Source organism: Haliotis rufescens, unplaced genomic scaffold (genome assembly GCF_023055435.1).
Source record: "Haliotis rufescens isolate VD_foot unplaced genomic scaffold, xgHalRufe1.0.p SCAF_11, whole genome shotgun sequence".
Classification (NCBI taxonomy): Eukaryota; Metazoa; Mollusca; class Gastropoda; order Lepetellida; family Haliotidae; genus Haliotis; species Haliotis rufescens.
Window position 1 is genome coordinate 34,142,039 of NW_025963791.1, and position 16,746 is coordinate 34,158,784.

Below are 16,746 nucleotides of genomic sequence, written 5' to 3' on the forward strand. Positions count from 1 at the left end.
AATTCTCAATTTTCTATTATTTTTTGTATGATGGTTGAAACAGTTGAAAGTTTTAGCTATCTCAGGGTGGCACAACTTGGGTAGAATGCTTTTGTTATGAGACTCTCCATTTCCTTGATAATACTTTACATTAAAAGCTGACACCTACTGGAAGGAATGTTTTATATTTAACGATTTATCTACTGCACAAATCTGGTTGTGTTTGTAGCATTATGATGGTTGGGGAAAGGGAGATAACTTGTGTCACGAGTGGGTTTAGAGTGGCAATATGAACAGCTAGGTTTATGAGTAGTTGACAACATCAGTAGCCATTTGAATATTTTTTTAAAGTAACATTTTCCGTTCCAGCAATCCATCTGACCAAGCGATCTATGCGAAATAAACAGAAACATGGCTTGGAAGATTATGAACAGGTAAAGTATTTGTCATCAACTGTTCATGCTTTAAGCATTAAAATTATGCCTCATTTTCACCTGTTATTCTTGTTTGGATGTTACAAGTAGAAGTTGGCAAATGTGACATATTTAGTTGGCACATTGCCATATATGGTGTGTAGCACTACATATATGGTGTGTACCACTAGTGTGGGTAATTTGTCTTCAGCTTAATCAGGAATCTATTTGGGATATCCAAACTAAGGGCCTTTGGCTGTCAAATTGGGAAAATGGTACTTATTTTAGCAAATTCTAAGGAATTGGTAAATTCCTAGTTCGAATTTGGAATTTTTACTGACATTTACTACAGCCTTTGGGACAAATATTGGCCTCTGAGGAGGTCCAGATAAAACCCTGTTTATAAATGCAAGGTTATCGTGATGCAAATTTGTGTGGGTTGTATACTCCCCAGGGAGTTGAGAATGATAACTGGAAACGGGTCCACGGGGAACAAATAAAACCACATTTGAGCAGATACTGGTACCTGTATATGTGCAGTACATAATAATAATAATAATAATAATAATAATAATAATAATAATAATAATAATAATAATAATAAAAATAATAAAAATAATAATAATAACAACTGAAACATGTTTCTGGGTGAACAATGCATTCTGAGAAACAACTGGAAGTGTTGGAAAGTCAATACAAAGATTCAGTGTCAGGGAGTTCCACCGATGTTACTGTTTGCAGAACGTGTACAGCAAGCTGCAGAAGATGTTGTGTGATAAATGGGAGACAATTCAGACTCAGGCACAAGACCAAGTCAGGTGAGGAGAACGTCAGTCTTTGAGTACCCTCTTGCCAGTCAACACGTTCCTAGATGAAACATAGAAATTAGACATTTCTGATCACATATACGGTTGAAATGGGTTTAATGGGTCCTTGAGCTTTGCACTGTGTGGAAATCATAAGTATTTCATATGTATTGAATTTAACAATTCCAGAATCGCTAAAGACAGGAAGAGGACAGATAAAGTCATCACTGACAGTCAAGAAAGGGCTTTCTGGAGAATACACCGGCCACCGGTAAGGGGAGACAACTTTAGAAACTAACAGTTTTACTCCACAAGTCCTTATAAAGATAACAAATAGCAGAACCCTTTAAAATGGCAAATTTCTACTGGTCCTTATGATACCTTAGCTATTGGGCAGTTTGGCAATGACTGTAGGACTAGTGCCAATTTCTAACACTGGCATGTGGCTTGTAGTGTTGGTATTTATACTCGCATATTATGTTTTCGAGCACCTAAGAAGTATTTCTTATAATAATCCCAATACACTAAAGTTAGGGCTTACTTTGGAGAACATTTATTTCTGTTAACACTTGCATGGTCAAATGACCATATCTTGTTAATTGTATTGTGATAATAAAGTCAATCAGGCGGCATCTTGTTACTGTCACATGATTTCGAGCCCCTCCATGACAGTCAAGTTAAAAATAGATGCACAACATGATTAGTCACATGACTTTACACACAGGAAGTTTACAAATAGCAGCTGCTATGTAATTGATACATACGTTTTGTTTCAAAAAATTTCATCAGATCAAGTTTGATATAAATGTTCATTAGTGAAAAAGAAAGTTTTGAGGTATGTTTTCATTATTTGTTGCATATCTTACATCATGTAGCTTAATTCGTAACATAACTTCAGCAACATGTGGCCAACACTTTACTGTTTTTATATGGCTTTGAAGCGTCTACCCTGATTACGTCATTAAGGGAGTTGTTACGTAATGTTTGGGTGCTTAAATAGAGGTGGGGCTCGAAATCATGTTGCGTGGGGATTCAAGGTGTTCAGCAAACAGCACACTCCAGCACTGTAATGATTCAGCATAACAACACTGCCACAAGCTAATTTGCATATATCACGTGACCAGTCTTTTCACTTGTCTTGAAACGTACACGCTTATAATGACATCACAAGGAAGACACTGACAGTGTTCCGAATGTGTTCAACATCTTGGAGAGAGTGATGAATCGATATATTTTTAATCTCGATACTGTATCGATACAAACTTCCACTGAAATTCACGAGGCAGAAAATTCAGTTTGAAACATTTAATAGATCAGTCTTGTTCATATATAGCATGAAGTTGATTATTGCAGGTCTAGATAGGAAATGCTTTATCTATGCACATGTAGAATGGCTAATGTTGTGATTTATTAATATAATTGATATATTGCAGTGTTTGAAATAATCGCCTGGCCGTAGGCCTGTGGCAAGTAGATCTCAGGTCGGGCCTGTAGTTTCAAATTTGTTTGGGTCCTTTTAGCGTGCCTTAACTTTATGTGTGGATGTACTTGTCACAATAAGCTGTAGGTTTTTTAAAATGAGGGCCTGAAGAGTTTAGTCTGGGCCTGCAGCTTCTTAAGTCCTGAAATGGGACCTGAAGGCACCCTGAGAATTTAGTTTATTTCAAACACTGATATACTGTGATACTTTTTAGGCGATATATCAATACCAAACTGTCCAATCAGTGACACCTATGGAGAGTAGATGTATAAGTATTATAATGTCTAGCTAGAGATCGTGGTATAACCCTCATGCTACATGTGTATTCTGCAGCCCGGACACATAAGGGGAGTTGAAGGCGGACCGAAGAGATACTTCATGATTAGTCAGATGGACAACCGGAGAAAGAATAAGAACTTTCTAGAGAAACAGGTAACATTTCTGACCTTACACCCTGTCAGGCTTCACAAGTCTATTCCTACGGGACATACAGCTTCAGAAAGACTTTGGTCGCAATATGACCCAAATACTGATTTAGATTTTAATTCACTCACAGAAAAGACTTGTGGTTAGGATGGACACTGTAGTGGTTGTGTTGGTGGGAGTAGATAGGACAGGCGTGACCCAGTGTCAGAGAGGAGGAGGTTCAACAGGAAGATTAAATCAGGCAATTTTTGAGGAAATTTTGTGCAAGGCAGACTATATCACCAATGTGAAAAAATGTGCTTCCTGTTTTTTGTATTTACTGTTAGCAAACACAAATTCCTTGTAGTGTTATCTGATAACACCAATGCCAAAGAACGAATATTTGTAAAACACAATTCATGTATAGAAATGGCTGAAGGTGAAGTTCAAACTCAGTGCAGCCACGCAAGGGAGATAACTATGATGAGAATGTGTGAATGTCAGACATTTTCTTGCACTTAGCTACCAGACACCATCAATTTGACATCTGAGTAGCTTGTGGTACAGTGTGACAGTTTAATCACAGTTACTGGTGAATACCTTTTCACATCAGTTTGATAAATATGTTTCCAAAATTTATGAAACCTTTGAAGTGTTGGGAATATGTTTAAGGTGAGGTGAGGTGAAATTGGGTTTAACGTCGCGTCCAAGATTATTGCACTTATATAGCGACTAATATGTTTAAGGCAGAAGTATGTAAGCTATCATTACATCAGATGAGGTTGTGTCGTCCAGTGTTAAAGGGTTCCCTCGCATGGGTACAAAGTCCTGTCTGCCAAAATGTGCTGTGTAAAATTACACTCATTTACTTATTCAAATATGTAGAAAGAATTGTGAATGAAACATAATCATAGAATAACCAATGAGCTAAAAGAATTACGTCTTGTCCATGTTGTCTGTCCCTAGGGAATGTTAATCATACTTACAGCATTCATTCACGAGTGTTCATTGACAATTTAAGGCTCTATGATGTCATATGGCATCAATTGACCAATCAGCATTGAGAATCACTAAAATGCACATGTTATAAGTATACATCAAATCATTCTATCCTTGTAGGTAGTATTCTCTATTGCTCTATGGCCAGTGGATATGTGTATCATGTCATTTGCAACAGGGACCACAGGGATAGAAAATATATTATTTTAGCTACCTTTTACTGGGATCCTTAGACCATGAAGTTTCTGGGTTTTTTCTGGCTAGAATATTTTCAGCTTTGATGTCAGTATCATCTCACTGCTGTGATAGAGCTTGGAACTGTGACGTGGAACTCTATTCACTCACTCACTCAGTGGCAGGGGGTAGACACCACTCACTCACTCACTCACTCACTCACTCACTCACTCACTCACTCACTCACTCACTCACTCACTCACTCACTCACTCACTCACTCACTCACTCACTCACTCGAGGTACCCGTGAAGGTCCAGGTTAAATTAGGCCTTCAGCAGCCCATGCTGGCCGTAAAAGTCAGCTATGCTTGTCTTTAGAGGCCACTAACAGGATCAGGTGGTCAGGCTCGTGAGTGCAGCGTTAAACAAACAAACACCATAGGTGATATCCAGCTAGTCCACAGCTCATTTCGGACCACGGGGTGGTCGGGTAGCCTAGGGGTTAAAGCGTTCGCTCGTCATGCTGAAGACCCGGGTTAGATTCCCGATTTCGATACAAAATGTGAAGCCCATTTCTGGTGTCCCCAGCCATGATATTGCTGGAATATTGCTAAAAGCGGCGTAAAAAGCATACTCACTCACTCCCTCACTCCCTCACTCCCTCACTCACTCACTCACTCACTCACTCACTCACATTTTGGACCAGCGGTTGTGAAAAAAATCTAATTTTTTTTTAGAAACTAGTCCCTCCAGATTTTCACTAGTCGTGGCTGTGTCAAGATCGTGGATAACATTAGAAATGTAACTCTCGTGAGTGTATGAGCATGATGTGCATTTTAGGAATAATGATCTGCACAGAGTTATGAAGGTGCTGGTTCTGTAGCCAGTGTTAGATAGACTATCATTTCAACATAGCAACGGTTACCTAACTGTTGCTGATGTCAAAACAAGTTTCAGAGAATATGCATTCGCTCAGGCAAAATAGTGATGCAGGGCTGATTTGAAGAAATACATCTAACGAGAGACATTTGTTGAGAGATGTTTAAAGAGAGACTCAATTCACACCAATTTGTATTCCTAGAAATTTTGATTCTATGGTTCGGTGATTACTTCTGACATTGAAATTGGGCACATTTCACAAATTACATTGACTGCAACATCTACCCGCTGATGAATATTGGCAACTCCGTGGGGCATAGTCAGACTTTTTTATGTTTGAGGTTGAAAATCGCATTAACATCCTTAGTAGCTTTTTGGGTGACGAAGATATAGGAACGATAAGTATGCATGAGACAACAACGTCCATGGTTTATGAGCAGGAGAAGACCCATCAAGGTTGGAGCTGTCTGTCATGCAGCAACTTACAACACTGTGATTTATTAATGAGTATGATAAACCTTGTCAGGCTTCATGGACTGTTAGACCTGACGATGCTGCACTGGAAGTGATTTATTTGAGCAAAGAGAGAGAGAGATGTTGTTTTTCACATAAACTAAATTCTGAATATTTAATGCAATTTCACACGTGGATTACATGGACTTAAGACTGTATTGATTATATTTTTCAGGTTAGATATTTGAGGAATGCTGTGAACAGATGTAGAATGAAGACGCTAAAGGCGATTGAGAGGTGAGATGAGACAAAGCTTCCGAAGCATAACTCAGGAAAGTTTTCGGTTGCCTTTCTTGTAAGGTTGTCAGGCCATATTGAAGGATCAAGTAGTTCTTCTCATTTCAGTGATAAGTGGGATGAGGAATAGTGTCCTGGGTGGTCGGGTAGTCTAGTGGTTATAGTGTTCGCTCATCACGCCGAAGACCCGGGTTCGATTCCCGACAGGGGTACAATGTGTGAAGCCCATTTCTGGTGTCCCCCGCCATGATATTGCTGGAATATTGCTAAAAGCGGCGTAAAACCACACTCACTCACTCACTCACTCACTCACTCACTCACTCACTCACTCACTCACTCATAAATTGAAATTGGAGTGTAGACACAGTGCCTGTTTTAAGAGCCCTCGGGGGGATCAGATGGTTATAACCAGTAACTTGGCAGATTGTGTAATTGTGCCCTGACAATGTGGATGCTCATGCCATCGACCTCTAGTTTGCCTGGTCGAGATTTCTCCCTACTTGTCACTATGATGTGTGGCTGGAGTATTGCTGAATCTGGTATGTGATAACGCTTGATCAATCTCACCTGAACTGAGAATAGCAAACACTGATGAAATGTGGATCTATTTGATATGCTGTTGGTTATTGTTACTGTTAGATGATTTGATACATTGCAGCGTAAATTGTCTGGAACATACTGATAAGGTTACTGTATCATGGGAAATTATTTGAGATAAGAAAATACTGTATTCGACGTAATAAGCGCCTAGGGCGCTCTCAAAATAAGAAATAGGGGCTGAAAGATAAATTTCGTGGTTTATGCTGACAGCCTGAAATATTTATGTATGGCAGATATATTTCTCCAGAATTTAATTGCCCATAATTAATGGTGCATATAACACAGGAGTGCGTATTATACGCGAATGAATAAGTCTTGTTTACATTGATCAATCGGAAGGGGTGCTAATTGGGATTGTTCACGTGCCAATATATTAGCAAATATCGCAGTGGGCGCTTATTAAAGCGGGGCGCTTATTACGTCAAAATGGTAATTCAATTGAGGGTTTGGACCTTTCAACCACATTTTGTTTTTGTGTTTTCAGCTATGCCCAGAGACACGAGCAGTATCAAGACAACGACAGTTTCCTTACTGCAGTGTTGCCCTCCAACCCATGGATATCCGAAGACACCACTTTCTGGGAGCACTGTGATGACTAGTAGGTTGAACATACTCCATTCCCTCCTCATCCCAAGTTATCTCCCTTTAAGAATGAGCTACTGTGGTTGTTTGCCAATGTGCCATGTGGGCATGAGAGCCCGGACACAGTTGATTTTATATATTGTTGAAATAACTCTGCTGTTACAATGCATTAGCTTTCTGATTAAAAGCAGGCAATATCTTTCCGGTTTACCATGACTGGATAACAAATTATCAGATGAAATGTTGATAGGAAAGTAAATTTCAACATCAGGAAACAATACTCATGATCCATCTTCCCAAAGCAGGGGGATTAACTGACTGTAAAAGTCCAGTTTCCAACCTTGCCGAATGAGGCTGGAATTTCTGGGTTTGATCATAGCGCCACCAGTGGCTACCACAATTCCCTGTGCAGAGTTACATCCCTTAGTTATGCCAAGATCCTATGATCATAGTTTTCAAATCCCAGATTTGTCCTGATTATGATCAATGGTCTGTGAAAGCCACACCCAAACTCGTCCGTTTCACTAAAGTTTTAAGTTACGTGAAGACCTGCTTCACTTTAATCTTTCCTCTAACATTAAGCGACCGCCTCCGTGGTCTAGTGGTAGAGTGTCCACCCGGAGAGTGGAAGGTCCGGGGTTCGATCCCGGCCACGTCATACCAAAAGACGTTAAGAGATGGTACTTGTTGTTACCCTGTAACACCCTGCTCGGCATTAAGGGGCTAAAACAAGGACTGGTCGCCTCGGAGTCAGTATACTGTGTCTGAGTGGGGTATCCATGTTAAACTGCGGCATGGTATCTCAGTGTGCTAGCACTATAAATCGGCATCAGTCCAGACTAGTACAAGCAGCCACACACACACACACACGTGCATGCACGTCTCTGTATAATCACTTGTTCGGGTTAATTTTATATTTAGCGGGCTTCATTTAATTTTAAGTGGTAAAGGGAAGTAACTCATTTTTGTTCGTATCACCATGTGCAAAAGACTGTGGAGGTCACTTACTTTTAGGACTATAGAAAATGTCATCTGTGTCATAGTGGAGACACAGTGCCAATGTGTTCAAGGGCGTCACAACACAGTTGTGTGCCTTTGCTGTGCCAGGATTTGCTGGTCCTTTCATAATTCTTGCATTAACACTGTATTGGTTCTTTCTGGAGCTTGTAGTTGATTTACTCATGCAAATGATCACATGTCAGGTTGTAACCCCCCTTGTCTCACATTCTTTTCACACTTATGACCAATATTTGGACTACCTCCATGGTCAAGTAGAAAGTGTATCTGCCTGGAGAGCGGAAGGTCAGGGGTTTGATTCCCGGCCGCAGCATACCAAAAGATGTTAAAAGCTGGTACTTGTTATTCTGCCTGGTGCTCGGCCTTAAGGGGTATCTTGAACTTGTCAGCTTGGAGTCACTACACTGTGTCTGAGTGGGGTATCCATGTTAAAACTGCGGCATGGTATCTCAGTGGGCTAGCACTGTAAAACTGTGATAGTACAAGCAGTCACACACTATGCTATGTCAATGCTGTAATCTTGAAGTCGACTTTAAAGGCCATCCCACATCACCTGTGACCAGTTTTGTGCGCGTCAATACTGATGATGACATATATCCTAAACCCTTAGTTTGGAATCACACCACTATTTTATTACATCATCGAATGGCTCCTTCTTAACACAAAAAGTGTGTCAAAACTCTTTTTATCATTCCTCCATGGCAGAATGATGAGATCTGATTTGTTCACGTAATCTTGATAAAATACCTTGGAGGGAAAGAAATTTCTCAGCAGGAGAATATTTCCTTCATACCCCGCCATGAACAAGACAGGCTGCACATGGATTTCTGAGTGGGAAAATAAATCCCACATACGCAACTTTAAAGTGAAAAGCCGCACACTTTTCCCGAGTCAATGAGGTCACTTGACATAGCACAACTTTACCTCAGCTTAATCGAACAGCTGTTTTGTATCAATTGTGAATTTTTTTTATTCTTTTACAATGTCATATTAAAACATGTGGTAGGATCAATTTGCATTTGCATTAGGTTTTTATACCACTCGCCAAAACCTAAAGTAGCTTTTCGGCAGGATGCATAAAACCACATGTCCCCAGGTGATACTGCTACAACTTATAATGTCAACGAACCAAAAGGATTTGAAAAGTTCAAATTATTATTGAGACCTCCAATAGCAACTGATTTGTGTGATTTGTAAGGATTTCAAATAAGGTATCTTTAACAGGGTGTACTCTTGGGTTATTGGACAGGTGTATAATAGATCCACACAATAAGAAAGTCAATATTCAAATTGACACAATTTTGTGTTTGTCTCTTTCGAGTCGTTGGGTTTAAGTTTGATTTCTAATCATTTTATCGTATACCTGCTGCATTTCAGTGTCTTGTTTTGTTTCCCGGAGCATTTGTTTTTTGACAAAATGTTCAACCATTGTCATCTCTGACATCACACGGGTGGCCCAGTCGTCTAAGGCGCCGCGATTCGCTGTGCAGAGTTGCGTCCCTTGGGCACGCCAGAAACCTATGATTGTGGGTTCGAATCCCGGTTCGCCCTGATTATGTTTCTAGGTTTGTCAGCACCATACCCGTGCTCGTGGGTTTCACCAAAGTGGTAAACGTCTGAGACCTGCATCACTTCGGGCTTTCTTCCCACATTAAGCTGACACGCCGTGATATAACTGGAATACTGTTAAAAGCGGCATTAAACCCAACTCACTCACTCACTCTGACATCACAAGCTGAGAGTGCCGAACTGATCCCATGTTTATGCATACTGACTATTGCAGAGATGAGTGCAATGAAAACTGGGCTTTAGGTAACATGAAGAACATCTAGTACATATTGTTCTTGTGGTTATATGAGTATTTAATGAACTTCTGGTATGTTTGGGCATTGTCAGTATCTGTTCTTTAAACTTAAATGATGTTTCTGATGAAAATCAAATACTGGTGTGGTGTTCTCATGTTCTGCATACAGAGGCAACCTAAGACATGCAATATTCTTCAGTCATGAGCTGTGACCACCATCAGTACCAGTTCTGGTGCTCCACCTATCAGGGAAACAACTTACATCCCGGATATTCATGCTGTCTGCTGAGTGAATCTGCTGTATTACAGAAATGACCGACTGTTTAAAACTTGTTTGTTTGTTGTTTAACGCCACACTCAGCAGTATTCCAGCTATTTGACGGCGGTCTGTAAAATAATCGAGTCTGGACCAGACAATCAGGTGATTGACATCATGAGCATCGATCCACGCAATTGGGATCGATGACATGTATCAACAAGTCAGTGAGCCTGACTGCCCGATCCCGTTAGTCACCAAAACAAACAATGTCAGGTGCTGCTCCCTGTATGTACTGATTGGCTCAGTCAGATAGTCAGGTGCTGCTCCATGTATGTACTGATTGGCTCAGTCAGATAGTCAGGTGCTGCTCCATGTATGCACTGATCAGCTCAGTCAGATAGTCAGGTGCTGCTCCCTGTATGCACTGATCAGCTCAGTCAGATAGACAGGTGCTGCTCCATGTATGCACTGATCGGCTCAGTCAGATAGTCAGGTGCTGCTCCATGTATGCACTGATCAGCTCAGTCAGATAGTCAGGTGCTGCTCCCTGTATGCACTGATCAGCTCAGTCAGATAGACAGGTGCTGCTCCATGTATGCACTGATCGGCTCAGTCAGATAGTCAGGTGCTGCTCCATGTATGCACTGATCAGGTCAGTCAGATAGTCAGGTGCTGCTCCATGTATGCACTGATCAGGTCAGTCAGATAGTCAGGTGCTCCATGTATGCACTGATCAGCTCAGTCAGATAGTCAGGTGCTGCTCCATGTATGCACTGATCAGGTCAGTCAGATAGTCAGGTGCTGCTCAATGTATGCACTGATCAGGTCAGTCAGATAGTCAGGTGCTCCATGTATGCACTGATCAGCTCAGTCAGATAGTCAGGTGCTGCTCCATGTATGCACTGATCAGGTCAGTCAGATAGTCAGGTGCTGCTCCATGTATGCACTGATCAGGTCAGTCAGATAGTCAGGTGCTCCATGTAGTCACTGATCAGCTCAGTCAGATAGTCAGGTGCTGCTCCATGTATGCACTGATCAGCTCAGTCAGATAGTCAGGTGCTGCTCCCTGTATGTACTGATTGGCTCAGTCAGAAAGTCAGGTGCTGCTCCATGTATGCACTGATCAGCTCAGTCAGAAAGTCAGGTGCTGCTCCATGTATGCACTGATTGGCTCAGTCAGATAGTCAGGTGCTGCTCCATGTATGCACTGATCAGCTCAGTCAGATAGACAGGTGCTCCACGTATGCACTGATCAGCTCAGTCAGATAGTCAGGTGCTCCACGTATGCACTGATCAGCTCAGTCAGATAGACAGGTGCTCCATGTATGCACTGATCAGCTCAGTCAGATAGTCAGGTGCTGCTCCATGTATGCACTGATCAGCTCAGTCAGATAGTCAGGTGCTGCTCCCTGTATGCACTGATCAGCTCAGTCAGATAGACAGGTGCTCCATGTATGCACTGATCAGGTCAGTCAGATAGTCAGGTGCTGCTCCCTGTATGTACTGATCAGCTCAGTCAGATAGACAGGTGCTCTATGTATGCACTGATCAGGTCAGTCAGATAGTCAGGTGCTCCATGTATGCACTGATCAGCTCAGTCAGATAGTCAGGTGCTCCATGTGTGCACTGATAGGCTCAGTCAGATAGTCAGGTGCTGCTCCATGTATGTACTGATTGGCTCAGTCAGATAGTCAGGTGCTGCTCCATGTATGCACTGATCAGCTCAGTCAGATAGACAGGTGCTCCATGTATGCACTGATCAGCTCAGTCAGATAGTCAGGTGCTGCTCCCTGTATGTACTGATTGGCTCAGTCAGATAGTCAGGTGCTGCTCCATGTATGTACTGATTGGCTCAGTCAGATAGTCAGGTGCTGCTCCATGTATGCACTGATCAGCTCAGTCAGATAGTCAGGTGCTGCTCCCTGTATGTACTGATTGGCTCAGTCAGATAGTCAGGTGCTGCTCCCTGTATGTACTGATTGGCTCAGTCAGATAGTCAGGTGCTGCTCCATGTATGCACTGATAGGCTCAGTCAGATAGTCAGGTGCTGCTCCATGTATGTACTGATTGGCTCAGTCAGATAGTCAGGTGCTGCTCCATGTATGTACTGATTGGCTCAGTCAGATAGTCAGGTGCTGCTCCATGTATGCACTGATCAGGTCAGTCAGATAGTCAGGTGCTGCTCCATGTATGCACTGATCAGCTCAGTCAGATAGACAGGTGCTCCATGTATGCACTGATCAGCTCAGTCAGATAGTCAGGTGCTCCATGTATACACTGATCGGCTCAGTCAGATAGTCAGGTGCTCCCTGTAGTCACTGATCAGCTCAGTCAGATAGTCAGGTGCTGCTCCATGTATGCACTGATCAGCTCAGTCAGATAGTCAGGTGCTGGTCCATGTATGCACTGATCAGCTCAGTCAGATAGTCAGGTGCTCCATGTATACACAGATCAGCTCAGTCAGATAGTCAGGTGCTCCCTGTAGTCACTGATCAGCTCAGTCAGATAGTCAGGTGCTGCTCCGTGTATGCACTGATCAGCTCAGTCAGATAGTCAGGTGCTGCTCCATGTATGCACTGATCAGGTCAGTCAGATAGTCAGGTGGTGCTCTATTCATACACTGATCGGCTCAGTCAGATAGTCTTGTGCTCCATGTATACACTGATCGGCTCAGTCAGATAGTCAGGTGCTCCATGTAGTCACTGATCAGCTCAGTCAGATAGTCAGGTGCTCCATGTATGCACTGATCAGCTCAGTCAGATAGTCAAGTGGTGCTCTATGTATGCACTGATCGGCTCAGTCAGATAGTCAGGTGCTGCTCCATGTATGCACTGATCAGCTCAGTCAGATAGTCAGGTGCTCCATGTATGCACTGATCAGCTCAGTCAGATAGTCAAGTGGTGCTCTATGTATGCACTGATCAGCTCAGTCAGATAGTCAGGTGCTGCTCCATGTATACACTGATCGGCTCACTCAGATAGTTAGGTGCTCCATGTATGCACTGATCAGCTCAGTCAGATAGTCAGGTGCTGCTCCATGTATGCACTGATTGGCTCAGTCAGATAGTCAGGTGCTGCTCCATGTATGCACTGATCGGCTCAGTCAGATAGACAGGTGCTGCTCCATGTATGCACTGATCAGCTCAGTCAGATAGTCAAGTGGTGCTCTATGTATGCACTGATCGGCTCAGTCAGATAGTCAGGTGCTGCTCCATGTATACACTGATCGGCTCAGTCAGATAGTTAGGTGCTCCATGTATGCACTGATCAGCTCAGTCAGATAGTCAGGTGCTGCTCCATGTATGCACTGATCGGCTCAGTCAGATAGTCAGGTGCTCCATGTATGCACTGATCAGCTCAGTCAGATAGTCAGGTGCTGCTCCATGTATGCACTGATCAGGTCAGTCAGATAGTCAGGTGCTCCATGTATACACTGATCAGCTCAGTCAGATAGTCAGGTGCTGCTCCATGTATGCACTGATCAGCTCAGTCAGATAGTCAGGTGCTCCATGTATGCACTGATCGGCTCAGTCAGATAGTCAGGTGCTCCATGTATGCACTGATCGGCTCAGTCAGATAGACAGGTGCTGCTCCATGTATGCACTGATCAGCTCAGTCAGATAGTCAGGTGCTGCTCCATGTATGCACTGATCGGCTCAGTCAGATAGTCAGGTGCTCCATGTATGCACTGATCAGCTCAGTCAGATAGTCAGGTGCTGCTCCGTGTATGCACTGATCAGCTCAGTCAGATAGACAGGTGCTCCATGTATGCACTGATCAGCTCAGTCAGATAGTCAAGTGGTGCTCTATGTATACACTGATCAGGTCAGTCAGATAGTCAGGTGCTCCGTGTATGCACTGATCAGCTCAGTCAGATAGTCAGGTGCTCCATGTATTCACAGATAGGTGAGCATTTGTAGGTATAGCATTGCACCAGCAGCTAATGTTAACTGGTTGAATTTTTTTTGGTGTTTACAAGGGATCCGGGAACAATTTTTGGGCAATCGGACATTTGCATTTTGGTCATGCCCACCTCATAATCTGAGATACTGAATGTTCAAGCATGAATAAAAAGAATAAACTCAAGTGTCACTTTCATGAAATATATACATGATGTATACAATTTATTAACAATTCAATGACACACAAGATCTATCAGGATGTAGGTCGTGCTAACTTGGCTATTGAACGGTTTCCATTATATAACCGGCGGTTGCGTCTAGCCTCCCAGTGTGGCATCGTCGGTGTTGGGGTCAAAGTCCATCAATTTGGTATAGGCATAAGTCTGTCCAGTGTCTCCGTCAGCACTGTTTACCCATGGCATTATTTTAGATGTTTATTACGAAACTGGTTTATCTTAATTCCTACCTATGACAGATGACAGTCACTAGTTAACAGAGCTGAAGGTCGCACTGGAACTACCGTATTCGACGTAATAAGCGCCCGGGGCGCTCTCAAAATTAGAAATAGGGGGCTCTTATTAGAATATTATTTTGGTGAAAAAAACATAGTTGAAAGATAAATTTCGTTGTTTATGCTGACAGCCTGAAATGTTTATGTACGACAGATATATTTTTCCAGATTTTAATTGCCCATAAATAAGGGTGCATATAACACACGTGTGCGTATTATACCGAATAAATAAGTCTTGTGTACATTTATCAATCGGAAGGGATGCAAATTGGGCTTGTTCACTAGCCAATATATCAGCAAATATCGCCGTGGGCGCTTATTAGAATGGGGCGCTTATTACGTCGAATACAGTATTCCTAGCTGGGCGCAAGGATGTGTTGACACATGGTTATTGAGTGTTAAATCAATGCAACTTGTTAATGTCTCACAGTGCCAATGATGGCATTGTTAGAACTTGTAGTCACAAATAGCAAAATCTAGGTTTATTCACACCCAAGTAAATAGAACGGAAGATATAAACATTTGTTTCCAAAGCACAGGTTACCATGGTAAACAAGAGTTTGTCTTTGATTGGTTGCCAGTGGAGTCGCTGTCTGTTTTATTGACCCAGTGTGCCACTCTTGAAGTAATGGGGATAAAGAGATATGGCCATTTTTCAGTCTCCCTTTGTTGATATAAGTGAGACCAAACTTTGCATAGGAAGAAACGCATTGTTAAGTTGTTTGAAACATGAATGTATTATGACCATATTGACTTGGGCATCGCTACCCATATGCTGAGCTGCCAATGATCGAGGAAGGTGGTCATGTTGGAATCGGATGGATGTGTCTTGGTTCGGAAATAATTAGAAATTGGAAGGAAGGATTTTATTAATCGTCTCTTGAAAAGTCAATAACGTGTGACCTGTGTAAGTAGAAACATTGATCAAAACTGTGTGGACCTGTCACATGTACACTAATAAATTGGAATATTGACGGTTCATAGAGGATTGTATGCATGGCAGTGAGACATCTTCAAAATGGACGCAATTTATGACAGGATGCGTAAGATAAACGAGATTAGTGTCTTCAAATGAGTGAAAATGTTTATGTCAAGAAGTGTTTCGGTTCTATGAGGTAAGGATATATCAAGTGTCTTCATGTTAGGTATTGGATAATCAATGGCTGTTTGAGGATGTCATCACAGGAAGTTCATGGATCAGTGCAGGTAGCCTTCTAATGGTGGTCTAATTGAGTGTTCCTGCTAATAGTGATCTTATCGTGTGTTCCTTCTAATAGTGATCTTATCGTGTGTTCCTTCTAATAGTGGTTTTATCAAGTGTTTCTTCTAATAGTGGTCTTAGAAGTGTTCCTTCTAATAGTGATCTTATCGTGTGTTCCTTCTAATAGTGGTTTTATCAAGTGTTTCTTCTAATAGTGGTCTTAGAAGTGTTCCTTCTAATAGTGATCTTATCGTGTGTTCCTTCTAATAGTGGTTTTATCAAGTGTTTCTTCTAATAGTGGTCTTAGAAGTGTTCCTTCTAATAGTGATCTTATCGTGTGTTCCTGCTAATAGTGATCTTATCGTGTGTTCCTTCTAATAGTGGTTTTATCAAGTGTTTCTTCTAATAGTGGTCTTAGAAGTGTTCCTTCTAATAGTGATCTTATCGTGTGTTCCTTCTAATAGTGGTTTTATCAAGTGTTTCTTCTAATAGTGGTCTTATCATGTGTTCCTGCTAATAGTGATCTTATCGTGTGTTCCTTCTAATAGTGGTTTTATCAAGTGTTCCTTCTAATAGTGGTCTTATCAAGTGTACCTTCTAATGGTGGTCTTATCAAGTGTTCCTTCGAATCGTGGTCTTATCGTGTGTTCCTGCTAAAAGTGATCTTATCATGTGTTCCTTCTAATAGTGGTCTTATTGAGTGTTCCTTCCAATAGTGGTCTTGTCAAATGTTCCTTCTAATAGTGGTCTTATCAAGTGTTCCTTCTAATGGTGGTCTTATCAAGTGTTCCCTCGAATCGTGGTCTAAGAGTGTTCCTTCCAATAGTGGTCTTCACTACGTGTTCCTTCTAATATTGAAGAATGTTGATGGTAGGTTTATGTTATATATCCCTGTTCAGAGAACCTTGAAGGTAGGTTTATTTTGTGACATCCCTGTTCAGAAAAACCTTGAGTCTATGTTGTTATTGATATATCCCAGTGTTCAA

The 16,746-nt window shown here is 41.8% G+C and overlaps 1 protein-coding gene across 4 annotated transcripts in view; it reads left to right on the forward strand.

Moving 5' to 3' along the window:
- Positions 1-16,746, forward strand: part of LOC124151225 (regulator of G-protein signaling 7-like) — a 101,857-nt gene that overhangs the window by 55,571 nt on the left and 29,540 nt on the right. For all 4 annotated transcript variants that reach the window (XM_046523585.2, XM_046523586.2, XM_046523587.2 and 1 more), the window contains exons 5-10: positions 349-413; positions 1,134-1,210; positions 1,388-1,469; positions 3,012-3,110; positions 5,824-5,885; positions 6,970-7,083. In XM_046523585.2, the coding sequence (XP_046379541.1) occupies positions 349-413; positions 1,134-1,210; positions 1,388-1,469; positions 3,012-3,110; positions 5,824-5,885; positions 6,970-7,083 (499 nt within the window). The remainder of the gene's footprint in view (positions 1-348; positions 414-1,133; positions 1,211-1,387; positions 1,470-3,011; positions 3,111-5,823; positions 5,886-6,969; positions 7,084-16,746) is intronic.